Source organism: Salvelinus fontinalis, chromosome 35 (genome assembly GCF_029448725.1).
Source record: "Salvelinus fontinalis isolate EN_2023a chromosome 35, ASM2944872v1, whole genome shotgun sequence".
Classification (NCBI taxonomy): domain Eukaryota; kingdom Metazoa; phylum Chordata; class Actinopteri; order Salmoniformes; family Salmonidae; genus Salvelinus; species Salvelinus fontinalis.
This window is the reverse complement of record NC_074699.1, coordinates 38,875,378-38,902,877: the sequence shown is the minus strand read 5'-3', so window position 1 is coordinate 38,902,877 and position 27,500 is coordinate 38,875,378. Positions and strand designations below refer to the sequence as shown.

At 48.3% G+C, this 27,500-nt stretch overlaps 1 protein-coding gene across 8 annotated transcripts in view; it reads left to right on the top strand.

Moving 5' to 3' along the window:
• The window catches only part of LOC129834832 (C-myc promoter-binding protein-like), a 157,071-nt gene that overhangs the window by 60,504 nt on the left and 69,067 nt on the right, over positions 1-27,500 (top strand). For 5 of the 8 annotated variants that reach the window (XR_008756311.1, XM_055900141.1, XM_055900139.1 and 2 more), the window contains exons 13-16: positions 4,029-4,174; positions 8,370-8,396; positions 22,515-22,648; positions 26,577-26,709. Coding sequence is in view for 7 of the 8 variants with exons in the window: in XM_055900141.1 (XP_055756116.1) it covers positions 4,029-4,174; positions 8,370-8,396; positions 22,515-22,648; positions 26,577-26,709 (440 nt within the window). In the remaining variant the exon portion in view is untranslated. The remainder of the gene's footprint in view (positions 1-4,028; positions 4,175-8,369; positions 8,397-22,514; positions 22,649-26,576; positions 26,710-27,500) is intronic. The other 3 variants (XM_055900142.1, XM_055900140.1, XM_055900137.1) reach the window with 1 other exon arrangement.

Below are 27,500 nucleotides of genomic sequence, written 5' to 3'. Positions count from 1 at the left end.
GTCAGTTGTTAGTCAGGTCAGCTGTTAGTCAGGTCAGCTGTTAGTCAGGTCAGCTGTTAGTCAGGTCAGTTGTTAGTCAGGTCAGCTGTTAGTCAGGTCAGCTGTTAGTCAGGTCAGCTGTTAGTCAGGTCAGTTGTTAGTCAGGTCAGCTGCTAGTCAGGTCAGCTGCTAGTCAGGTCAGCTGTTAGTCAGGGCAGCTGTTAGTCAGGTCAGTTGTTAGTCAGGTCAGCTGTCAGATTAGCTGTTAGTCAGATTAGCTGTTAGTCAGGTCAGCTGTTAGTCAGGTCAGTTGTTAGTCAGGGCAGCTGTTAGTCAGATTAGCTGTTAGTCAGGTCAGTTGTTAGTCAGGTCAGCTGTCAGATTAGCTGTTAGTCAGATTAGCTGTTAGTCAGGTCAGCTGTTAGTCAGGTCAGCTGTTAGTCAGGTCAGTTGTTAGTCAGGTCAGCTGTTAGTCAGGTCAGCTGTTAGTCAGGTCAGCTGTTAGTCAGCTGTTAGTCAGGTCAGCTGTTAGTCAGGTCAGCTGTTAGTCAGCTGTTAGTCAGGTCAGCTGTTAGTCAGGTCAGCTGTTAGTCAGGTCAGCTGTTAGTCAGGGCAGCTGTCAGGTCAGCTGTTAATCAGGTCAGCTGTTAGTCAGGTCAGCTGCTAGTCAGGTCAGCTGTTAGTCAGGTCAGCTGTTAGTCAGGTCAGCTGCTAGTCAGGTCAGCTGCTAGTCAGGTCAGCTGTTAGTCAGGTCAGCTGCTAGTCAGGTCAGCTGTTAGTCAGGTCAGCTGTTAGTCAGGTCAGCTGTTAGTCAGGTTAGCTGTTAGTCAGGTCAGCTGTTAGTCAGGTCAGCTGCTAGTCAGATCAGCTGTTAGTCAGGTCAGTTGTTAGTCAGGTCAGCTGTTAGTCAGGTCAGCTGTTAGTCAGGTCAGTTGTTAGTCAGGTCAGCTGTTAATCAGGTCAGTTGTTAGTCAGGTCAGTTGTTAGTCAGGTCAGCTGTTAGTCAGGTCAGCTGTCAGGTCAGCTGTCAGGTCAGCTGTTAGTCAGGTCAGCTGCTAGTCAGGTCAGTTGTTAGTCAGGTCAGTTGTTAGTCAGGTCAGCTGTTAGTCAGGTCAGCTGTTAGTCAGGTCAGCTGTTAGTCAGCTGTTAGTCAGGTCAGTTGTTAGTCAGGTCAGCTGTCAGATTAGCTGTTAGTCAGGTCAGCTGTTAGTCAGGTCAGTTGTTAGTCAGGTCAGCTGTTAGTCAGGTCAGCTGTTAGTCAGGTCAGCTATTAGTCAGGTCAGCTGTTAGTCAGGTCAGTTGTTAGTCAGGTCAGCTGTCAGGTCAGCTGTTAGTCAGGTCAGTTGTTAGTCAGGTCAGCTGTTAGTCAGGTCAGCTGTTAGTCAGGTCAGTTGTTAGTCAGGTCAGCTGTCAGATCAGCTGTTAGTCAGGTCAGCTGTTAGTCAGGTCAGCTGTTAGTCAGGTCAGCTGTTAGTCAGGTCAGCTGTTAGTCAGGTCAGCTGCTAGTCAGATCAGTTGTTAGTCAGATCAGCTGTTAGTCAGGTCAGCTGTTAGTCAGGTCAGCTGTTAGTCAGGTCAGCTGCTAGTCAGATCAGCTGCTAGTCAGATCAGCTGCTAGTCAGATCAGTTGTTAGTCAGGTCAGCTGTTAGTCAGATCAGTTGTTAGTTTGGTCAGCTGCTAGTCAGGTCAGTTGTTAGTCAGGTCAGCTGTTAGTCAGATCAGTTGTTAGTCAGATCAGCTGTTAGTCAGGTCAGTTGTTAAACAGATCAGCTGTTAGTCAGGTCAGCTGTTAGTCAGGTCAGCTGTTAGTCAGGTCAGCTGTTAGTCAGGTCAGCTGCTAGTCAGGTCAGCTGCTAGTCAGGTCAGCTGCTAGCCAGGTCAGCTGTTAGTCAGGTCAGCTGTTAGTCAGGTCAGTTGTTAGTCAGGTCAGCTGTTAGTCAGGTCAGCTGCTAGTCAGGTCAGTTGTTAGTCAGATCAGCTGTTAGTCAGGTCAGTTGTTTAACAGATCAGCTGTTAGTCAGGTCAGCTGTTAGTCAGGTCAGCTGTTAGTCAGGTCAGCTGCTAGTCAGGTCAGTTGTTAGTCAGGTCAGCTGTTAGTCAGATCAGCTGTTAGTCAGGTCAGCTGTTAGTCAGGTCAGCTGTTAGTCAGATCAGCTGTTAGTCAGGTCAGCTGTTAGTCAGATCAGCTGTTAGTCAGGTCAGCTGTTAGTCAGGTCAGCTGTTAGTCAGGTCAGTTGTTAGTCAGGTCAGCTGTTAGATTAGCTGTTAGTCAGGTCAGCTGCTAGTCAGGTCAGTTGTTAGTCAGGTGAGCTGTTAGTCAGGTCAGCTGTTAGTCAGGTCAGCTGCTAGTCAGGTCAGCTGCTAGTCAGGTCAGCTGTTAGTCAGGTCAAATGTTAGTCAGATCAGCTGTTAGTCAGGTCAGCTGTTAGTCAGGTCAGCTGTTAGTCAGGTCAGTTGTTAGTCAGGTCAGCTGTTAGTCAGGTCAGCTGTTAGTCAGGTCAGCTGTTAGTCAGGTCAGCTGTTAGTCAGGTCAGCTGTTAGTCAGGTCAGCTGTTAGTCAGGTCAGCTGCTAGTCAGGTCAGTTGTTAGTCAGGTCAGCTGTTAGTCAGGTCAGCTGTCAGTCAGGTCAGCTGCTAGTCAGGTCAGTTGTTAGTCAGGTCAGCTGTTAGTCAGGTCAGCTGTTAGTCAGGTCAGTTGTTAGTCAGGTCAGCTGTTAGTCAGGTCAGCTGTCAGTCAGGTCAGCTGCTAGTCAGGTCAGTTGTTAGTCAGGTCAGCTGTTAGTCAGGTCAGCTGTTAGTCAGGTCAGCTGTCAGTCAGGTCAGCTGCTAGTCAGGTCAGTTGTTAGTCAGGTCAGCTGTTAGTCAGGTCAGCTGTTAGTCAGGTCAGTTGTTAGTCAGGTCAGCTGTTAGTCAGGTCAGTTGTTAGTCAGGTCAGCTGTTAGTCAGGTCAGCTGTTAGTCAGGTCAGCTGTTAGTCAGGTCAGCTGTTAGTCAGGTCAGCTGTTAGTCAGGTCAGTTGTTAGTCAGGTCAGCTGTTAGTCAGGTCAGCTGTTAGTCAGGTCAGCTGTCAGTCAGGTCAGCTGCTAGTCAGGTCAGCTGGGTTTAACACTTAAGGAAGTCACTTCCCTGTTTTGCACCTTAGATTGGCCATGTGTTATATTACCTGCACGACCGTGCCTAGCTCAGGTACATCCGTCGTTATTGTAAAAGAGAATGTGTTCTCAAAGACTTACCTGGTTACATCAAGACTTACCTGGTTAAAATAAAGACTTACCTGGTTAAATAAAGACTTACCTGGTTAAATAAAGACTTACCTGGTTAAATAAAGACTTACCTGGTTAAAATAAAGACTTACCTGGTTAAATAAAGACTTACCTGGTTAAATAAAGACCTACCTGGTTAAATAAAGACTTACCTAGTTAAAATAAAGACTTACCTGGTTAAAATAAAGACTTACCTGGTTAAATAAAGACTTACCTGGTTAAATAAAGACCTATCTGGTTAAATAAAGACTTACCTAGTTAAAATAAAGACTTACCTGGTTAAAATAAAGACTTACCTGGTTAAATAAAGACTTACCTGGTTAAATAAAGACTTACCTGGTTAAAATAAAGACTTACCTGGTTAAATAAAGACTTACCTGGTTAAATAAAGACTTACCTGGTTAAAATAAAGACTTACCTAGTTAAAATAAAGACTTACCTAGTTAAAATAAAGACTTACCTGGTTAAATACAGACTTACCTGGTTAAATAAAGACTTACCTGGTTAAATAAAGACTTACCTGGTTAATTAAAGGCTCACCTGGTTAAATAAGGACTCACCTGGTTAAATAAAGGTTCAAATAAATAATAATAAAGCATTGTGCTTCATGGTCAAGGTTCCAAGACACTAAACCTATTTTACCAGATATACCTAGCAGTGAACCACAAATGTTCCGTTTCTCCCTCCCCAACCGTCCTCTTCAGGAACCCTGAAGAGCAGAGACCGGTCCCACCAGAAGTTCTACTGTATCTTTTTAGCTTTCTCATATGGTTGTAATGTTCTGTAGGGTTCCTGAAGAGCAGAGACCGGTCCCACCAGAAGTTCTACTCCCTGATGACCAAGACTCAGATGTTCATCAGATTCATAGAGGAGTGCTCCTTCGTCTCAGACAAAGACGCCAGCTTGGCCTTCTTCGATGACTGTGTGGACAAGGTACAGCTTGGTTATTAATACTATCATCCTAGTCCTATATAGACCTGTCCTCTGAAATGTATCTCCCTGTCTAGTAGCTATGCTATCCTCTATCAGTGTTCTTCTCCCTGTCTAGTAACTATGCTATTCTCTATCAGTGTTCTTCTCCCTGTCTAGTAACTATGCTATCCTCTATCAGTGTTCTTCTCCCTGTCTAGTAGCTATGCTATCCTCTATCAGTGTTCTCCTCCCTGTCTAGTAACTATGCTATCCTCTATCAGTGTTCTCCTCCCTGTCTAGTAACTATGCTATCCTCTATCAGTGTTCTTCTCCCCGTGTCTCCCTGTCTAGTAGCTATGCTATCCTCTATCAGTGTTCTTCTCCCTGTCTAGTAACTATGCTATCCTCTATCAGTGTTCTTCTCCCTGTCTAGTAGCTATGCTATCCTCTATCAGTGTTCTTCTCCCTGTCTAGTAGCTATGCTATCCTCTATCAGTGTTCTTCTCCCTGTCTAGTAACTATGCTATCCTCTATCAGTGTTCTTCTCCCTGTCTAGTAGCTATGCTATCCTCTATCAGTGTTCTTCTCCCTGTCTAGTAACTATGCTATCCTCTATCAGTGTTGTTCTCCCTGTCTAGTAACTATGCTATCCTCTATCAGTGTTCTTCTCCCTGTCTAGTAGCTATGCTATCCTCTATCAGTGTTCTCCTCCCTGTCTAGTAACTATGCTATCCTCTATCAGTGTTCTTCTCCCTGTCTAGTAGCTATGCTATCCTCTATCAGTGTTCTTCTCCCTGTCTAGTAACTATGCTATCCTCTATCAGTGTTCTTCTCCCTGTCTAGTAACTATGCTATCCTCTATCAGTGTTCTCCTCCCTGTCTAGTAGCTATGCTATCCTCTATCAGTGTTCTTCTCCCTGTCTAGTAACTATGCTATCCTCTATCAGTGTTCTTCTCCCTGTGTCTCCCTGTCTAGTAACTATGCTATCCTCTATCAGTGTTCTTCTCCCTGTGTCTCCCTGTCTAGTAACTATGCTGTCCTCTATCAGTGTTCTTCTCCCTGTCTAGTAGCTATGCTATCCTCTATCAGTGTTCTTCTCCCTGTCTAGTAGCTATGCTATCCTCTATCAGTGTTCTTCTCCCTGTCTAGTAACTATGCTGTCCTCTATCAGTGTTCTTCTCCCTGTCTAGTAACTATGCTGTCCTCTATCAGTGAGTTTCTCCCTGTCTAGTAGCTATGCTATCCTCTATCAGTGTTCTCCTCCCTGTCTAGTAACTATGCTATCCTCTATCAGTGTTCTTCTCCCTTTCTAGTAACTATGCTATCCTCTATCAGTGTTCTTCTCCCTGTCTGGTAACTATGCTATCCTCTATCAGTGTTCTTCTCCCTGTCTAGTAACTATGCTGTCCTCTATCAGTGTTCTTCTCCCTGTCTAGTAGCTATGCTATCCTCTATCAGTGTTCTTCTCCCTGTCTAGTAACTATGCTATTCTCTATCAGTGTTCTCCCTGTCTAGTAACTATGCTATCCTCTGTCAGTGTTCTTCTCCCTGTGTCTCCCTGTCTAGTAACTATGCTGTCCTCTATCAGTGAGTTTCTCCCTGTCTAGTAGCTATGCTATCCTCTATCAGTGTTCTTCTCCCTGTCTAGTAGCTATGCTATCCTCTATCAGTGTTCTTCTCCCTGTCTAGTAGCTATGCTATCCTCTATCAGTGTTCTTCTCCCTGTCTAGTAACTATGCTATCCTCTATCAGTGTGTTTCTCCCTGTCTAGTAGCTATGCTTGCTATCCTCTACCTTTACTTTCCCTCTATCTCCCATTCATTTCCCCTTTACTCTGTAAAGGGCTGATGTAGGTGCAGCCAAAGCAGTAACACAGCAGATTTTTACTAATTAAGTCTTTATTGAAGACCGTGGGTGTTTCTCAATAAGCATACTACCGTGCTCCCCTGAGTCACTGGGTGTTTCTCAATATGCATACTACCGTGCTCCCCTGAGTCACTGGGTGTTTCTCAATATGCATACTACCGTGCTCTCCTGAGTCACTGGGTGTTTCTCAATATGCATACTACCGTGCTTTCCTGAGTCACTGGGTGTTTCTCAATAAGCATACTACCGTGCTCCCCTGAGTCACTGGGTGTTTCTCAATATGCATACTACCGTGCTCTCCTGAGTCACTGGGTGTTTCTCAATATGCATACTACCGTGCTCTCCTGAGTCACTGGTTGTTTCTCAATATGCATACTACCGTGCTCCTCCTGAGTCACTGGGTGTTTCTCAATATGCATACTACCGTGCTCCCCCTGAGTCACTGGGTGTTTCTCAATATGCACACTACCGTGCTCCCCTGAGTCACTGGGTGTTTCTCAATATGCATACTACCGTGCTCTCCTGAGTCACTGGGTGTTTCTCAATATGCATACTACCGTGCTCTCCTGAGTCACTGGGTGTTTCTCAATATGCACCCTACCGTGTTCTCCTGAGTCACTGGGTGTTTCTCAATATGCATACTACTGTGCTCCCCTGGGTGTTTCTCAATATGAATACTACCGTGCCCCTCTGAGTCACTGGGTGTTTCTCAATATGCATACTACCGTGTTTTCCTGAGTCACTGGGTGTTTCTCAATAAGCATACTACCGTGCTCCCCTGAGTCACTGGGTGTTTCTCAATATGCATACTACTGTGCTCCCCTGAGTCACTGGGTGTTTCTCAATATGCATACTACCGTGCTCTCCTGAGTCACTGGGTGTTTCTCAATATGCCACTACCGTGCTCCCCTGAGTCACTGGGTGTTTCTCAATATGCATACTATCGTGCTGCACAGAATGAACTGTCATGTCATTATATGTTGGGACAGCCTGTGGGACCTAACATTTTGTGAAATATAAAGACAATTTAATATTATTTTCATGTACACTGAACAAAAATATAAACGCAACAATTTCAAAGATTTTACTGAGTTACAGGTCAATCGGTCAACATCATCAGTGCTGACTTACCACTCATTAATGTAGTAAATAAGTAGTGAAACACGTGTTATTGAGTAGATCTTGTAAGATGGTGATGAATAATAAGTTAGGTTATGGTGATCTACTGCCATCTGGTGGCGACTAGAAACAATTGCATAATAGGAACTGTTGCAAATTAATGGTCCTTAAAAATATATATTAGTGCTTGTAAAAAAGTACTTGAAAGTCCTTGAATTTGACTTGCCACTGTTTGTACAAACCCTGCGTTTCGTGTACATTGATATTCCGACCCTCCCGTGCTCCAATTTGCTTCGGAGCACGGTAGTATGCATTTTGAGAAACACCCTGTGATGAATTGAATTAGTTGTGTTACTGCTTGGCTGGAGCCAAAGCCTGCACCCGCACTGACCCATTGTGGATAAGATTGCCCACCCCTGATTAACATCCAGATAGTTTTCTTCTTGTAGCGTCTCCTAGTCCAATCAGCCCTTTAACCATGGTACTGTCTGGTTATTTCCTTTAACCATAGTACTGTCTGGTTATTTCCTTTAACCATGGTACTGTCTGGTTATTTCCTATAACCATGGTACTGTCTGGTTATTTCCTTTAACCATGGTACTGTCTGGTTATTTCCTATAACCATAGTACTGTCTGGTTATTTCCTTTAACCCATGGTACTGTCTGGTTATTTCCTTTAACCATGGTACTGTCTGGTTATTTCCCTTAACCATGGTACTGTCTGGTTATTTCCTTTAACCCATGGTACTGTCTGGTTATTTCCTTTAACCATGGTACTGTCTGGTTATTTCCCTTAACCATGGTACTGTCTGGTTATTTCCTTTAACCATGGTACTGTCTGGTTATTTCCTATAACCATGGTACTGTCTGGTTATTTCCTTTAACCATGGTACTGTCTGGTTATTTCCTTTAACCATGGTACTGTCTGGTTATTTCCTTTAACCGTGGTACTGTCTGGTTATTTCCTTTAACCATGGTACTGTCTGGTTATTTTCTTTAACCATGGTACTGTCTGGTTATTTCCTTTAACCATGGTACTGTCTGGTTATTTCCTTTAACCATGGTACTGTCTGGTTATTTCCTTTAACATTAGTACTGTCTGGTTATTTCCCATCAGCCCTGCTCTCCTCAACCTGTCTCTAACTCAACATGCTTCTCTCTTCTCTCTTCTCTTGTCTTGTCGTCTCTCCTCTTGTTCCCCCTCTCCTCTCTGCCTCTCTGTGCATGCAGCTCTACAGCACAGACAAAGGAGGCAAGGTGAGTGTGACTGTGTCCACCCTCACGCTTTACCACCCTGACACTCTACCAATCTACCACCCTGACACTCTGACACTCTACCACTCTACCACCCTGACACTATACCACCCTGACACTCTACCAATCTACCACCCTGACACTCTACCACCCTGACACTATACTAATCTACCACCCTGACACTCTACCACTCTACCACTCTGACACTATACCACTATACCACCCTGACACTCTACCACCCTGACACCCTGACACTATACCACTATACCACCCTGACACTCTACCACCCTGACACCCTGACACTATACCACTATACCACCCTGACACTATACCACCCTGACACCATACCACTCTAGCACCCTGACACTCTACCACCCTGACACTCTGACACTATACCACCCTGACACTCTACCACCCTGACACTATACCACTATACCACCCTGACACTATACCACTATACCACCCTGACACTCTACCACCCTGACACTATACCACTATACCACCCTGACACTCTGACACTATACCACCCTGACACTCTACCACCCTGACACTATACCACTATACCACCCTGACACTCTACCACTCTACCACCCTGACACTCTACCACCCTGACACTGTACCACCCTGACACTCTACCACTCTACCACCCTGACACTCTACCACCCTGACACTATACCACTCTACCACCCTGACACTCTACCACCCTGACACTATACCACCCTGACACTCTACCACTCTACCACCCTGACACTATACCACTATACCACCCTGACACTCTACCACCCTGACACTCTACCACCCTGACACTCTACCACCCTGACACTCTACCACCCTGACACTCTACCACTCTACCACCCTGACACTATACCACTCTACCACCCTGACACTCTACCACCCTGACACTCTACCACCCTGACACTCTACCACTCTACCACCCTGACACTCTACCACCCTGACACTATACCACTCTACCACCCTGACACTCTACCACCCTGACACTCTACCACTCTACCACCCTGACACTCTACCACCCTGACACTCTACCACTCTACCACCCTGACACTCTACCACTCTACCACCCTGACACTCTACCACTCTACCACCCTGACACTCTACCACTCTACCACCCTGACACTCTACCACTCTACCACCCTGACACTCTACCACTCTACCACCCTGACACTATACCACTATACCACTCTACCACTATACCACTATACAACTCTACCACCCTGACACTCTACCACTCTACCACCCTGACACTCTACCACTCTACCACCCTGACACTCTACCACCCTGACACCATACCACTCTACCACCCTGACACTATACCACTCTACCACCCTGACACTCTACCACCCTGACACTATACCACCCTGACACTCTACCACTCTGACACCATACCACTCTACCACCCTGACACTCTACCACCCTGACACTCTACCACTCTGACACCATACCACTCTACCACCCTGACACTATACCACCCTGACACTATACCACCCTGACACTATACCACCCTGACACTCTACCACTCTGACACCATACCACTATACCACCCTGACACTCTACCACTCTACCACCCTGACACTCTACCACTCTACCACCCTGACACTCTACCACTCTGACACCATACCACTCTACCACCCTGACACTATACCACCCTGACACTCTACCACTCTACCACCCTGACACTATACCACCCTGACACTATACCACCCTGACACTATACCACCCTGACACTCTACCACTCTGACACCATACCACTATACCACCCTGACACCATACCACTCTACCACCCTGACACTCTACCACTCTACCACCCTGACACTCTACCACCCTGACACTCTACCACCCTGACACTATACCACCCTGACACTATACCACCCTGACACTGTACCACCTCTCTGTCTCTGTTACCTTCCCTTCTGTAGTAAAACACAGGACAGTCCACCTCTCTGTCTCTGTTACCTTCCCTTCTGTAGTAAAACACAGGACAGTCCACCTCTCTGTCTCTGTCTCTGTTACCTTCCCTTCTGTAGTAAAACACAGAACAGTCCACCTCTCTGTCTCTGTCTCTGTTACCTTCCCTTCTGTAGTAAAACACAGGACAGTCCACCTCTCTGTCTCTGTTACCTTCCCTTCTGTAGTAAAACACAGGACAGTCCACCTCTCTGTCTCTGTTACCTTCCCTTCTGTAGTAAAACACAGGACAGTCCACCTCTCTGTCTCTGTTACCTTCCCTTCTGTAGTAAAACACAGGACAGTCCACCTCTCTCTCTCTGTTACCTTCCCTTCTGTAGTAAAACACAGGACAGTCTACCTCTCTGTCTCTGTTACCTTCCCTTCTGTAGTAAGACACAGGACAGTCCACCTCTCTGTCTTGTTACCTTCCCTTCTGTAGTAAAACACAGGACAGTCCACCTCTCTGTCTCTGTTACTTTCCCTTCTGTAGTAAAACACAGGACAGTCTACCTCTCTGTCTCTGTTACCTTCCCTTCTGTAGTAAAACACAGGACAGTCCACCTCTCTGTTTCTGTTACCTTCCCTTCTGTAGTAAAACACAGGACAGTCCACCTCTCTGTCTCTGTCTCTGTTACCTTCCCTTCTGTAGTAAAACACAGGACAGTCCACCTCTCTGTCTCTGTTACCTTCCCTTCTGTAGTAAAACACAGGACAGTCCACCTCTCTGTCTCTGTTACCTTCCCTTCTGTAGTAAAACACAGAACAGTCCACCTCTCTGTCTCTGTTACCTTCCCTTCTGTAGTAAAACACAGGACAGTCCACCTCTCTGTCTCTGTTACCTTCCCTTCTGTAGTAAAACACAGGACAGTCCACCTCTCTGTCTCTGTTACCTTCCCTTCTGTAGTAAAACACAGGACAGTCCACCTCTCTGTCTCTGTTACCTTCCCTTCTGTAGTAAAACACAGGACAGTCCACCTCTCTGTCTCTGTTACCTTCCATTCTGTAGTAAAACACAGGACAGTCCACCTCTCTGTCTCTGTTACCTTCCCTTCTGTAGTAAAACACAGGACAGTCCACCTCTCTGTCTCTGTTACCTTCCCTTCTGTAGTAAAACACAGAACAGTCCACCTATCTGTCTCTGTTACCTTCCCTTCTGTAGTAAAACACAGGACAGTCCACCTCTCTGTCTTGTTACCTTCCCTTCTGTTGTAAAACACAGGACAGTCCACCTCTCTGTCTCTGTTACCTTCCCTTCTGTAGTAAAACACAGGACAGTTCACCTCTCTGTCTCTGTTACCTTCCCTTCTGTAGTAAAACACAGAACAGTCCACCTCTCTGTCTCTGTCTTGTTACCTTCCCTTCTGTAGTAAAACACAGGACAGTCCACCTCTCTGTCTCTGTTACCTTCCCTTCTGTAGTAAAACACAGGACAGTCCACCTCTCTGTTTCTGTTACCTTCCCTTCTGTAGTAAAACACAGGACAGTCCACCTCTCTGTCTCTGTTACCTTCCCTTCTGTAGTAAAACACAGAACAGTCCACCTCTCTGTCTCTGTTACCTTCCCTTCTGTAGTAAAACACAGGACAGTCCACCTCTCTGTCTCTGTTACCTTCCCTTCTGTAGTAAAACACAGGACAGTCCACCTCTCTGTCTCTGTTACCTTCCCTTCTGTAGTAAGACACAGGACAGTCCACCTCTCTGTCTCTGTTACCTTCCCATCTGTAGTAAAACACAGGACAGTCCACCTCTCTCTCTCTGTTACCTTCCCTTCTGTAGTAAAACACAGGACAGTCCACCTCTCTGTCTCTGTTACCTTCCCTTCTGTAGTAAAACACAGGACAGTCCACCTCTCTGTCTCTGTTACCTTCCCTTCTGTAGTAAAACACAGGACAGTCCACCTCTCTGTCTCTGTTACCTTCCCTTCTGTAGTAAGACACAGGACAGTCCACCTCTCTCTCTCTGTTACCTTCCCTTCTGTAGTAAAACACAGGACAGTCCACCTCTCTGTTTCTGTTACCTTCCCTTCTGTAGTAAAACACAGGACAGTCCACCTCTCTGTCTCTGTCTCTGTTACCTTCCCTTCTGTAGTAAAACACAGGACAGTCCACCTCTCTGTCTCTGTTACCTTCCCTTCTGTAGTAAAACACAGGACAGTCCACCTCTCTGTCTCTGTTACCTTCCCTTCTGTAGTAAAACACAGAACAGTCCACCTCTCTGTCTCTGTTACCTTCCCTTCTGTAGTAAAACACAGGACAGTCCACCTCTCTGTCTCTGTTACCTTCCCTTCTGTAGTAAAACACAGGACAGTCCACCTCTCTGTCTCTGTTACCTTCCCTTCTGTAGTAAAACACAGGACAGTCCACCTCTCTGTCTCTGTTACCTTCCCTTCTGTAGTAAAACACAGGACAGTCCACCTCTCTGTCTCTGTTACCTTCCCTTCTGTAGTAAAACACAGGACAGTCCACCTCTCTGTCTCTCGTACCTTCCCTTCTGTAGTAAAACACAGGACAGTCCACCTCTCTGTCTCTGTTACCTTCCCTTCTGTAGTAAAACACAGGACAGTCTACCTCTCTGTCTCTGTTACCTTCCCTTCTGTAGTAAGACACAGGACAGTCCACCTCTCTGTCTCTGTTACCTTCCCTTCTGTAGTAAAACACAGGACAGTCCATCTCTCTGTCTCTGTTACCTTCCCTTCTGTAGTAAGACACAGGACAGTCCACCTCTCTGTCTCTGTTACCTTCCCTTCTGTAGTAAAACACAGGACAGTCCACCTCTCTGTCTCTGTTACCTTCCCTTCTGTAGTAAGACACAGCGAGTCTCTCTACTCTGCATTCAGTCCTTCATTGTGGATCGTTATATCCAGTTTGCTGCAGCAGCACTTAAGAGCAGCACTGATGTCTGTGGTAGAAAACCCCTACTTCCTTTCTCTAATGATTTCAGCCTTGAATTTTTCATGACTTGAGCTGAGAAGGGCTTTTTAGCGGCTCAGTGATGTGTAAAAGGCCTGATGGTAGAGTTGATGTGGAGGTTTACAGTTGATGTGGAGGTTTACAGTTGATGTGGAGGTTTAGAGTTGATGGGGAGGTTTACAGTTGATGTGGAGGTTTACAGTTGATGTGGAGGTTTACAGTTGATGTGGAGGTTTACAGTTGATGTGGAGGTTTACAGTTGATGTGGAGGTTTAGAGTTGATGGGGAGGTTTACAGTTGATGTGGAGGTTTACAGTTGATGTGGAGGTTTACAGTTGATGTGGAGGTTTACAGTTGATGTGGAGGTTTAGAGTTGATGGGGAGGTTTACAGTTGATGTGGAGGTTTACAGTTGATGTGGAGGTTTACAGTTGATGTGGAGGTTTACAGTTGATGTGGAGGTTTACAGTTGATGGGGATGTTTACAGTTGATGTGGAGGTTTAGAGATGATCTGGAGGTTTACAGTTGATGTGGAGGTTTACAGTTGATGTGGAGGTTTACAGTTGATGTGGAGGTTTACAGTGGATGTGGAGGTTTACAGTGGATGTGGAGGTTTACAGTGGATGTGGAGGTTTACAGTGGATGTGGAGGTTTACAGTGGATGTGGAGGTTTGGAGTTGATGTGGAGGTTTAGAGTTGATGTGGAGGTTTACAGTTGATGTGGAGGTTTACAGTTGATGTGGAGGTTTACAGTTGATGTGGAGGTTTACAGTTGATGTGGAGGTTTACAGTAGACTCCTCTAAAGCGTTTTTTCTTGTCTCTCCCAGGGAGAGGGAGAGTCAGTGTACTGAAACCCTGATCCAATTGTGTGGTCCATTTGCTGTTACTGTGTGGGAGTGTGTGTGTGTGTGTGTGTGCGCGTCTGTGTGTGTGTGTGTGTGTGTGTGTGTCTGTGTGTGTGTGTGTGTGTGTGTGTGTGTGTGTGTGTGTGTGTGTGTGTGTGTGTGTGTGTGTGTGTGTGTGCGTGCGCGTGCGCGTGTGCGTGTGCGTGTGTGTGTGTGAGCGTGCGTGTGTGTGTGAGCGTGCGTGTGTGTGTGTGCGTGTGTGTAGTAGACTAGTGGTTTGTGTTGTCCTGTCAGATCTCTCCCTCTACATCTGATGTAGTGAAACATGACATTCAGTAATCAGTATCTGGAGGGAGGGAGGGGGGCAGGAGGCAGGGAGGGAGGGAGGAGGCAGGGAGGGAGGGAGGAGGCAGGGAGGGAGGAGGCAGGGAGGGAGGGGGGCAGGGAGGGAGGGGGGCAGGGAGGGAGGAGGCAGGGAGGGAGGGAGGGGGGCAGGGAGGGAGGAGGCAGGGAGGGAGGCAGGCAGGCAGGCAGGGATGGGGAGGGGAGGGAGGCAGGTAGGGGGGGGGGCAGGCAGGCAGGGAGGCAAGGAGGGGGGCAGGGAGGGAAGCAGGCAGGCGGGGGGGAGGCAGGGAGGGAGGGGGCAGGCAGGCCTTCTCTCCCTCCCTCCCTTCCTCGATCCACCCTTCTCTCCCTACTCCTTAAGTATATCAGGTTAACTCACCAGATGGGCTTATCTCAATGACACCCTCACTGCACTGTGGTGTCCCTGAGAGGATTACACACACACACACACACACACACACACACACACACACACACACACACACACACACACACACACACACACCCACACCCACACCCACACCCACACCCACACACACACTCCCTCCCTCAGAGAGCTCCGTGTCCAGATCAGCTGAATGTTCCCGACCAGAAACAGAGAAACACAGCCTCTCTCTGCAGTTCAAGCTTTAGCTTTGGCATTAGTGTCTTTGTTTTGGACTTGTCTACTCCAACAGAGGAAGTGTTTTCTCTGGCAGGTTTTTACATCATCACTGTCTCTTGGCTGTCTGTCTCTCTGGCTAGTGCAGCTCTAGTACAATACTAAACACTGGAACACACTGTACAACCAGACCTTCGGGTTATTTTAAACATCTCATTTCATGCTCAGTGATTGTTTTAGTAATAAAGTGGACATGGTTTCTAGCAGTGGAGGAAAGATTCCACACTAATGAGACGTTTTACCCAGAAGAAGAAGAAGACCAGACAGACGCTGTGTAAACGAACAATGTTTTAACTGAGTAAACAACGCCTTAACGTCTCCACCTCATCCATCTGCTCCCACACCACATACATCCTCACTCTTCTGCTGACCTTTAACAGCTTGAATTGACCTCTTTCAGCACACAGCCCAGGAGGTACTGACCCAGTTAACCCTGACCTTAACCCTTTAACAGCTTGGATTGACCTCTTTCACCACACAGCCCAGGAGGTACTGACCCAGTTAACCCTGACCTTAACCCTTTAACAGCTTGAATTGACCTCTTTCAGCACACAGCCCAGGAGGTACTGACCCAGTTAACCCTGACCTTAACCCTTTAACAGCTTGAATTGACCTCTTTCAGCACACAGCCCAGGAGGTACTGACCCAGTTAACCCTGACCTTAACCCTTTAACAGCTTGAATTGACCTCTTTCAGCACACAGCCCAGGAGGTACTGACCCAGTTAACCCTGACCTTAACCCTTTAACAGCTTGGATTGACCTCTTTCAGCACACAGCCCAGGAGGTACTGACCCAGTTAACCCTGACCTTAACCCTTTAACAGCTTGAATTGACCTCTTTCAGCACACAGCCCAGGAGGTACTGACCCAGTTAACCCTGACCTTAACCCTTTAACAGCTTGGATTGACCTCTTTCAGCACACAGCCCAGGAGGTACTGACCCAGTTAACCCTGACCTTAACCCTTTAACAGCTTGAATTGACCTCTTTCAGCACACAGCCCAGGAGGTACTGACCCAGTTAACCCTGACCTTAACCCTTTAACAGCTTGGATTGACCTCTTTCAGCACACAGCCCAGGAGGTACTGACCCAGTTAACCCTGACCTTAACCCTTTAACAGCTTGAATTGACCTCTTTCAGCACACAGCCCAGGAGGTACTGACCCAGTTAACCCTGACCTTAACCCTTTAACAGCTTGAATTGACCTCTTTCAGCACACAGCCCAGGAGGTACTGACCCAGTTAACCCTGACCTTAACCCTTTAACAGCTTGAATTGACCTCTTTCAGCACACAGCCCAGGAGGTACTGACCCAGTTAACCCTGACCTTAACCCTTTAACAGCTTGAATTGACCTCTTTCAGCACACAGCCCAGGAGGTACTGACCCAGTTAACCCTGACCTTAACCCTTTAACAGCTTGAATTGACCTCTTTCAGCACACAGCCCAGGAGGTACTGACCCAGTTAACCCTGACCTTAACCCTTTAACAGCTTGAATTGACCTCTTTCAGCACACAGCCCAGGAGGTACTGACCCAGTTAACCCTGACCTTAACCCTTTAACAGCTTGAATTGACCTCTTTCAGCACACAGCCCAGGAGGTACTGACCCAGTTAACCCTGACCTTAACCCTTTAACAGCTTGAATTGACCTCTTTCAGCACACAGCCCAGGAGGTACTGACCCAGTTAACCCTGACCTTAACCCTTTAACAGCTTGAATTGACCTCTTTCAGCACACAGCCCAGGAGGTACTGACCCAGTTAACCCTGACCTTAACCCTTTAACAGCTTGAATTGACCTCTTTCAGCACACAGCCCAGGAGGTACTGACCCAGTTAACCCTGACCTTAACCCTTTAACAGCTTGGATTGACCTCTTTCAGCACACAGCCCAGGAGGTACTGACCCAGTTAACCCTGACCTTAACCCTTTAACAGCTTGAATTGACCTCTTTCAGCACACAGCCCAGGAGGTACTGACCCAGTTAACCCTGACCTTAACCCTTTAACAGCTTGGATTGACCTCTTTCAGCACACAGCCCAGGAGGTACTGACCCAGTTAACCCTGACCTTAACCCTTTAACAGCTTGAATTGACCTCTTTCAGCACACAGCCCAGGAGGTACTGACCCAGTTAACCCTGACCTTAACCCTTTAACAGCTTGAATTGACCTCTTTCAGCACACAGCCCAGGAGGTACTGACCCAGTTAACCCTGACCTTAACCCTTTAACAGCTTGAATTGACCTCTTTCAGCACACAGCCCAGGAGGTACTGACCCAGTTAACCCTGACCTTAACCCTTTAACAGCTTGAATTGACCTCTTTCAGCACACAGCCCAGGAGGTACTGACCCAGTTAACCCTGACCTTAACCCTTTAACAGCTTGAATTGACCTCTTTCAGCACACAGCCCAGGAGGTACTGACCCAGTTAACCCTGACCTTAACCCTTTAACAGCTTGAATTGACCTCTTTCAGCACACAGCCCAGGAGGTACTGACCCAGTTAACCCTGACCTTAACCCTTTAACAGCTTGAATTGACCTCTTTCAGCACACAGCCCAGGAGGTACTGACCCAGTTAACCCTGACCTTAACCCTTTAACAGCTTGAATTGACCTCTTTCAGCACACAGCCCAGGAGGTACTGACCCAGTTAACCCTGACCTTAACCCTTTAACAGCTTGAATTGACCTCTTTCAGCACACAGCCCAGGAGGTACTGACCCAGTTAACCCTGACCTTAACCCTTTAACAGCTTGAATTGACCTCTTTCAGCACACAGCCCAGGAGGTACTGACCCAGTTAACCCTGACCTTAACCCTTTAACAGCTTGAATTGACCTCTTTCACCACACAGCCCAGGAGGTACTGACCCAGTTAACCCTGACCTTAACCCTTTAACAGCTTGAATTGACCTCTTTCAGCACACAGCCCAGGAGGTACTGACCCAGTTAACCCTGACCTTAACCCTTTAACAGCTTGAATTGACCTCTTTCACCACACAGCCCAGGAGGTACTGACCCAGTTAACCCTGACCTTAACCCTTTAACAGCTTGAATTGACCTCTTTCAGCACACAGCCCAGGAGGTACTGACCCAGTTAACCCTGACCTTAACCCTTTAACAGCTTGAATTGACCTCTTTCAGCACACAGCCCAGGAGGTACTGACCCAGTTAACCCTGACCTTAACCCTTTAACAGCTTGAATTGACCTCTTTCACCACACAGCCCAGGAGGTACTGACCCAGTTAACCCTGACCTTAACCCTTTAACAGCTTGAATTGACCTCTTTCAGCACACAGCCCAGGAGGTACTGACCCAGTTAACCCTGACCTTAACCCTTTAACAGCTTGAATTGACCTCTTTCAGCACACAGCCCAGGAGGTACTGACCCAGTTAACCCTGACCTTAACCCTTTAACAGCTTGAATTGACCTCTTTCAGCACACAGCCCAGGAGGTACTGACCCAGTTAACCCTGACCTTAACCCTTTAACAGCTTGAATTGACCTCTTTCAGCACACAGCCCAGGAGGTACTGACCCAGTTAACCCTGACCTTAACCCTTTAACAGCTTGAATTGACCTCTTTCAGCACACAGCCCAGGAGGTACTGACCCAGTTAACCCTGACCTTAACCCTTTAACAGCTTGAATTGACCTCTTTCAGCACACAGCCCAGGAGGTACTGACCCAGTTAACCCTGACCTTAACCCTTTAACAGCTTGAATTGACCTCTTTCAGCACACAGCCCAGGAGGTACTGACCCAGTTAACCCTGACCTTAACCCTTTAACAGCTTGAATTGACCTCTTTCACCACACAGCCCAGGAGGTACTGACCCAGTTAACCCTGACCTTAACCCTTTAACAGCTTGAATTGACCTCTTTCAGCACACAGCCCAGGAGGTACTGACCCAGTTAACCCTGACCTTAACCCTTTAACAGCTTGAATTGACCTCTTTCACCACACAGCCCAGGAGGTACTGACCCAGTTAACCCTGACCTTAACCCTTTAACAGCTTGAATTGACCTCTTTCAGCACACAGCCCAGGAGGTACTGACCCAGTTAACCCTGACCTTAACCCTTTAACAGCTTGAATTGACCTCTTTCAGCACACAGCCCAGGAGGTACTGACCCAGTTAACCCTGACCTTAACCCTTTAACAGCTTGAATTGACCTCTTTCAGCACACAGCCCAGGAGGTACTGACCCAGTTAACCCTGACCTTAACCCTTTAACAGCTTGAATTGACCTCTTTCAGCACACAGCCCAGGAGGTACTGACCCAGTTAACCCTGACCTTAACCCTTTAACAGCTTGAATTGACCTCTTTCAGCACACAGCCCAGGAGGTACTGACCCAGTTAACCCTGACCTTAACCCTTTAACAGCTTGAATTGACCTCTTTCACCACACAGCCCAGGAGGTACTGACCCAGTTAACCCTGACCTTAACCCTTTAACAGCTTGAATTGACCTCTTTCAGCACACAGCCCAGGAGGTACTGACCCAGTTAACCCTGACCTTAACCCTTTAACAGCTTGAATTGACCTCTTTCAGCACACAGCCCAGGAGGTACTGACCCAGTTAACCCTGACCTTAACCCTTTAACAGCTTGAATTGACCTCTTTCAGCACACAGCCCAGGAGGTACTGACCCAGTTAACCCTGACCTTAACCCTTTAACAGCTTGAATTGACCTCTTTCACCACACAGCCCAGGAGGTACTGACCCAGTTAACCCTGACCTTAACCCTTTAACAGCTTGAATTGACCTCTTTCAGCACACAGCCCAGGAGGTACTGACCCAGTTAACCCTGACCTTAACCCTTTAACAGCTTGAATTGACCTCTTTCACCACACAGCCCAGGAGGTACTGACCCAGTTAACCCTGACCTTAACCCTTTAACAGCTTGAATTGACCTCTTTCAGCACACAGCCCAGGAGGTACTGACCCAGTTAACCCTGACCTTAACCCTTTAACAGCTTGAATTGACCTCTTTCAGCACACAGCCCAGGAGGTACTGACCCAGTTAACCCTGACCTTAACCCTTTAACAGCTTGAATTGACCTCTTTCACCACACAGCCCAGGAGGTACTGACCCAGTTAACCCTGACCTTAACCCTTTAACAGCTTGAATTGACCTCTTTCACCACACAGCCCAGGAGGTACTGACCCAGTTAACCCCCAGTTAACCCTGACCCATTTGTGGGGAGGGTGTCATTGAGGGACCCCCCCTCCCTCCTCTATTCAGAGGGTGTACAACACAAAGTGGAGTTTTATCTACTAACAGTTCATTTAACTTTAGAGCCTGACATACACCATCTACGAGAGAGAGAGAGATCAACTACCAGGGACTAGCTACACACAGTGAAGGACTGTCTCCTAGGACAGGGACTAGCTACACACAGTGAAGGACTGTCTCCTAGGACAGGGACTAGCTACACACAGTGAAAGACTGTCTCCTAGGACAGGGACTAGCTACACACAGTGAAGGACTGTCTCCTAGGACAGGGACTAGCTACACGCAGTGAAGGACTGTCTCCTAGGACAGGGACTAGCTACACACAGTGAAGGACTGTTTCCTTGGACAGGGTCTAGCTACACACAGTGAAGGACTGTCTCCTAGGACAGGGACTAGCTACACACAGTGAAGGACTGTTTCCTTGGACAGGGTCTAGCTACACACAGTGAAGGACTGTCTCCTAGGACAGGGACTAGCTACACACAGTGAAGGACTGTCTCCTAGGACAGGGACTAGCTACACACAGTGAAGAGCTGTCTCCTAGGACAGGGACTAGCTACACACAGTGAAGGACTGTCTCCTAGGACAGGGACTAGCTACCCACAGTGAAGGACTGTCTCCTAGGACAGGGACTAGCTACACACAGTGAAGGACTGTCTCCTAGGACAGGGACTAGCTACACACAGTGAAGGACTGTCTCCTAGGACAGGGACTAGCTACCCACAGTGAAGGACTGTCTCCTAGGACAGGGACTAGCTACACACAGTGAAGGACTGTCTCCTAGGACAGGGACTAGCTACACAGTGAAGGACTGTCTCCTAGGACAAGGACTAGCTACACACAGTGAAGGACTGTCTCCTAGGACAGGGACTAGCTACACACAGTGAAGGACTGTCTCCTAGGACAGGGACTAGCTACACACAGTGAAGGACTGTCTCCTAGGACAGGGACTAGCTACACACAGTGAAGTACTGTCTCCTAGGACAGGGACTAGCTACCCACAGTGAAGAGCTGTCTCCTAGGACAGGGACTAGCTACACACAGTGAAGGACTGTCTCCTAGGACAGGGACTAGCTACACACAGTGAAGGACTGTCTCCTAGGACAGGGACTAGCTACACACAGTGAAGAGCTGTCTCCTAGGACAGGGACTAGCTACACACAGTGAAGGACTGTCTCCTAGGACAGGGACTAGCTACCCACAGTGAAGGACTGTCTCCTAGGACAGGGACTAGCTACACACAGTGAAGGACTGTCTCCTAGGACAGGGACTAGCTACCCATAGTGAAGGACTGTCTCCTAGGACAGGGACTAGCTACACACAGTGAAGGACTGTCTCCTAGGACAGGGACTAGCTACACACAGTGAAGGACTGTCTCCTAGGACAGGGACTAGCTACCCACAGTGAAGGACTGTCTCCTAGGACAGGGACTAGCTACACACAGTGAAGGACTGTCTCCTAGGACAGGGACTAGCTACACAGTGAAGGACTGTCTCCTAGGACAAGGACTAGCTACACACAGTGAAGGACTGTCTCCTAGGACAGGGACTAGCTACACACAGTGAAGGACTGTCTCCTAGGACAGGGACTAGCTACACACAGTGAAGGACTGTCTCCTAGGACAGGGACTAGCTACACACAGTGAAGGACTGTCTCCTAGGACAGGGACTAGCTACACACAGTGAAGGACTGTCTCCTAGGACAGGGACTAGCTACACACAGTGAAGGACTGTAACCTAGTACAGGGACTAGCTACACACAGTGAAGGACTGTCTCCTAGGACAGGGACTAGCTACACACAGTGAAGGACTGTCTCCTAGGACAGGGACTAGCTACACACAGTGAAGGACTGTCTCCTAGGACAGGGACTAGCTACACACAGTGAAGGACTGTCTCCTAGGACAGGGACTAGCTACACACAGTGAAGGACTGTCTCCTAGGACAGGGACTAGCCACCCACAGTGAAGGACTGTCTCCTAGGACAGGGACTAGCTACACACAGTGAAGGACTGTCTCCTAGGACAGAGACTAGCTACACACAGTGAAGGATTGTCTCCTAAGACAGGGACTGATTAGTGGATACTCTGCATTGTTTGGTAGGCTGTTAATACAGCCCTGAGGCCTGGTTCCCTTCCAGCACATGAATGGTTTCATGTCCCTCCCCTCAGGTGGACAGCGATAAGCCAGATGAGACCAGGCTGATAGAGATCGACGAATCACAGCGCAGCGAGCACACAGTCTTCATCACACCCCCAGAACTACCCCATCTGCCTGATGGAGAGGAGCACCCACTCTGCTACAGGTGCTGAACCCCCAGTGTGTTCTACCTCCCCAGCTATGTGTTAACCCCAGCTATGTGTTAACCCCAGCTATGTGTTAACCCCAGTGTGTTCTGCCTCCCCCAGCTATGTGTTAACCCCAGTGTGTTCTACCTCCCCCAGCTATGTGTTAACCCCAGTGTGTTCTACCTCCCCCAGCTATGTGTTAACCCCAGTGTGTTCTGCCTCCCCCAGCTATGTGTTAACCCCAGTGTGTTCTACCTCCCCCAGCTATGTGTTAACCCCAGCTATGTGTTAACCCCAGCTATGTGTTAACCCCAGTGTGTTCTACCTCCCCAGCTATGTGTTAACCCCAGTGTGTTTTGCCCCCCCAGCTATGTGTTAACCCCAGTGTGTTCTGCCTCCCCCAGCTATGTGTTAACCCCAGTGTGTTCTGCCTCCCCCAGCTATGTGTTAACCCCAGTGTGTTAACCCCAGTGTGTTCTACCTCCCCCAGCTATGTGTTAACCCCAGCTATGTGTTAACCCCAGCTATGTGTTAACCCCAGTGTGTTCTGCCTCCCCAGCTATGTGTTAACCCCAGCTATGTGTTAACCCCAGCTATGTGTTAACCCCAGTGTGTTCTGCCTCCCCAGCTATGTGTTAACCCCAGCTATGTGTTAACCCCAGTGTGTTCTGCCCCCCCCAGCTATGTGTTAACCCCAGTGTGTTCTGCCTCCCCCAGCTATGTGTTAACCCCAGTGTGTTCTGCCTCCCCCAGCTATGTGTTAACCCCCGTGTGTTCTGCCTCCCCCAGCTATGTGTTAACCCCAGTGTGTTCTGCCTCCCCAGCTATGTGTTAACCCCCGTGTGTTCTGCCTCCCCCAGCTATGTGTTAACCCCAGTGTGTTCTACCTCCCCAGCTATGTGTTAACCCCAGTGTGTTCTGCCTCCCCAGCTATGTGTTAACCCCAGCTATGTGTTAACCCCAGTGTGTTCTACCTCCCCAGCTATGTGTTAACCCCAGTGTGTTCTGCCTCCCCCAGCTATGTGTTAACCCCAGCTATGTGTTAACCCCAGCTATGTGTTAACCCCAGTGTGTTCTGCCTCCCCCAGCTATGTGTTAACCCCAGTGTGTTCTGCCTCCCCAGCTATGTGTTAACCCCAGTGTGTTCTACCTCCCCAGCTATGTGTTAACCCCAGTGTGTTCTTCCTCCCCCAGCTATGTGTTAACCCCAGTGTGTTCTGCCTCCCCCAGCTATGTGTTAACCCCAGCTATGTGTTAACCCCCGTGTGTTCTGCCTCCCCCAGCTATGTGTTAACCCCAGCTATGTGTTAACTCCAGTGTGTTCTACCTCCCCAGCTATGTGTTAACCCCAGCTATGTGTTAACCCCAGTGTGTTCTACCTCCCCCAGCTATGTGTTAACCCCAGCTATGTGTTAACCCCGGCTATGTGTTAACCCCAGTGTGTTCTACCTCCCCAGCTATGTGTTAACCCCAGCTATGTGTTAACCCCAGTGTGTTCTACCTCCCCCAGCTATGTGTTAACCCCAGTGTGTTCTACCTCCCCCAGCTATGTGTTAACCCCAGCTATGTGTTAACCCCAGCTATGTGTTAACCCCAGTGTGTTCTACCTCCCCAGCTATGTGTTAACCCCAGCTATGTGTTAACCCCAGTGTGTTCTACCTCCCCCAGCTATGTGTTAACCCCAGCTATGTGTTAACCCCAGTGTGTTCTACCTCCCCAGCTATGTGTTAACCCCAGTGTGTTCTGCCTCCCCAGCTATGTGTTAACCCCAGTGTGTTCTGCCTCCCCCAGCTATGTGTTAACCCCAGTGTGTTCTACCTCCCCCAGCTATGTGTTAACCCCAGTGTGTTCTGCCTCCCCAGCTATGTGTTAACCCCAGCTATGTGTTAACCCCAGTGTGTTCTACCTCCCCAGCTATGTGTTAACCCCAGTGTGTTCTGCCTCCCCAGCTATGTGTTAACCCCAGTGTGTTCTGCCTCCCCAGCTATGTGTTAACCCCAGTGTGTTCTACCTCCCCCAGCTATGTGTTAACCCCAGTGTGTTCTGCCTCCCCCAGCTATGTGTTAACCCCAGTGTGTTCTACCTCCCCAGCTATGTGTTAACCCCAGTGTGTTCTACCTCCCCCAGCTATGTGTTAACCCCAGTGTGTTCTGCCTCCCCCAGCTACGTGTTAACCCCAGTGTGTTCTACCTCCCCAGCTATGTGTTAACCCCAGTGTGTTCTGCCCCCCCAGCTATGTGTTAACCCCAGTGTGTTCTGCCTCCCCAGCTATGTGTTAACCCCAGTGTGTTCTGCTTCCCCCAGCTATGTGTTAACCCCAGCTATGTGTTAACCCCAGTGTGTTCTGCCTCCCCCAGCTATGTGTTAACGCCAGTGTGTTCTACCTCCCCAGCTATGTGTTAACCCCAGCTATGTGTTAACCCCAGTGTGTTCTGCCCCCCCAGCTATGTGTTAACCCCAGTGTGTTCTGCCTCCCCAGCTATGTGTTAACCCCAGCTATGTGTTAACCCCAGTGTGTTCTGCCTCCCCCAGCTATGTGTTAACCCCAGTGTGTTAACCCCAGCTATGTGTTAACCCCAGTGTGTTCTGCCTCCCCCAGCTATGTGTTAACCCCAGTGTGTTCTGCCTCCCCCAGCTATGTGTTAACCCCAGTGTGTTCTGCCTCCCCCAGCTATGTGTTAACCCCAGTGTGTTCTGCCTCCCCCAGCTATGTGTTAACCCCAGTGTGTTCTACCTCCCCAGCTATGTGTTAACCCCAGTGTGTTCTACCTCCCCAGCTATGTGTTAACCCCAGTGTGTTCTACCTCCCCCAGCTATGTGTTAACCCCAGTGTGTTCTACCTCCCCAGCTATGTGTTAACCCCAGCTATGTGTTAACCCCAGTGTATTCTGCCTCCCCCAGCTATGTGTTAACCCCAGTGTGTTCTGCCTCCCCCAGCTATGTGTTAACCCCAGTGTGTTCTGCCTCCCCAGCTATGTGTTAACCCCAGTGTGTTCTGCCTCCCCAGCTATGTGTTAACCCCAGTGTGTTCTGCCTCCCCCAGCTATGTGTTAACCCCAGTGTGTTCTGCCTCCCCCAGCTATGTGTTAACCCCAGTGTGTTCTGCCTCCCCCAGCTATGTGTTAACCCCAGTGTGTTCTGCTTCCCCCAGCTATGTGTTAACCCCAGTGTGTTCTGCCTCCCCAGCTATGTGTTAACCCCAGTGTGTTCTGCCCCCCCAGCTATGTGTTAACCCCAGTGTGTTCTGCCTCCCCCAGCTATGTGTTAACCCCAGCTATGTGTTAACCCCAGTGTGTTCTACCTCCCCCAGCTATGTGTTAACCCCAGTGTGTTCTGCCTCCCCAGCTATGTGTTAACCCCAGTGTGTTCTGCCTCCCCAGCTATGTGTTAACCCCAGTGTGTTCTGCCTCCCCCAGCTATGTGTTAACCCCAGTGTGTTCTGCCTCCCCCAGCTATGTGTTAACCCCAGTGTGTTCTGCCTCCCCAGCTATGTGTTAACCCCAGTGTGTTCTGCCTCCCCCAGCCATGTGTTAACCCCAGCTATGTGTTAACCCCAGCTATGTGTTAACCCCAGCTATGTGTTAACCCCAGTGTGTTCTACCTCCCCAGCTATGTGTTAACCCCAGTGTGTTCTGCCTCCCCCAGCTATGTGTTAACCCCAGTGTGTTCTACCTCCCCAGCTATGTGTTAACCCCAGTGTGTTCTGCCTCCCCAGCTATGTGTTAACCCCAGTGTGTTCTGCCTCCCCAGCTATGTGTTAACCCCAGTGTGTTCTACCTCCCCCAGCTATGTGTTAACCCCAGTGTGTTCTGCCTCCCCAGCTATGTGTTAACCCCAGTGTGTTCTGCCTCCCCAGCTATGTGTTAACCCCAGTGTGTTCTGCCTCCCCCAGCTATGTGTTAACCCCAGCTATGTGTTAACCCCAGTGTGTTCTGCCTCCCCCAGCTATGCAGGTTTCCCGGTGTTGAGTCTTGATCTGTTTGACCCCGTGGACGGCCTCCGACCCCCTGCCTCTCACCTGGCTGTCCGACAGAGCTGCCCAACCAGCCCTGCACCCATGTTCAGACGCACCAAACAGGTCAGCACACACACACACACACACACACACACACACACACACACACCACACCACACCACACCACACCACACCACACCACACCACACCACACCACACCACACCACACCACACCACACCACACCACAACACACACACACACACACACACACACCACACACACAATACACATGTTCTTTATTGTTTAATGTCACAGATTGGCCAGAGAGTCTCCTCCCCTGATGTGTTGGGTCTGACTAATGGAAGTCCAAGAAGGAGAATGAAACTGCTCAGTGTTTTGTCTGTCCAGACCTGGTGTTGAATATTAATTCAATTCAAGGGGCTTTATCGTCATGGGAAACATGTGTTAACATTGCCAAAGCAAGAGAAGTAGATAACATACAAAAGTGAAATAAACCATAAAAATGAACAGTAAACATTACAATCACAGAAGTCCCAAAAGAATATAGACATTACAAATGTCATATTATGTCTATATACAGTGTTGTAACAAATGGTTGAAGTACAAAAGGGCAAATAAATAAACATAAATATGGGTTGTATTTACAAAGGTGTTTGTTCTTCACTGGTTGCCCTTTTCTTGTGGCAACAGGTCACAAATCTTGCTGCTGTGATGTCACACTGTGGTATTTCACCCAGTAGATATGGGAGTTTATCAAAATGGGGTTTGTTTTTGGATTATTTGTGGATCTGTGTAATCTGAGGGAAATATGTCTCTCTAATATGGTCATACATTTGGCACGAGGTTAGAAAGTGCAGCTCAGTTTCCACCTCATTTTGTGAGCAGTGAGCAC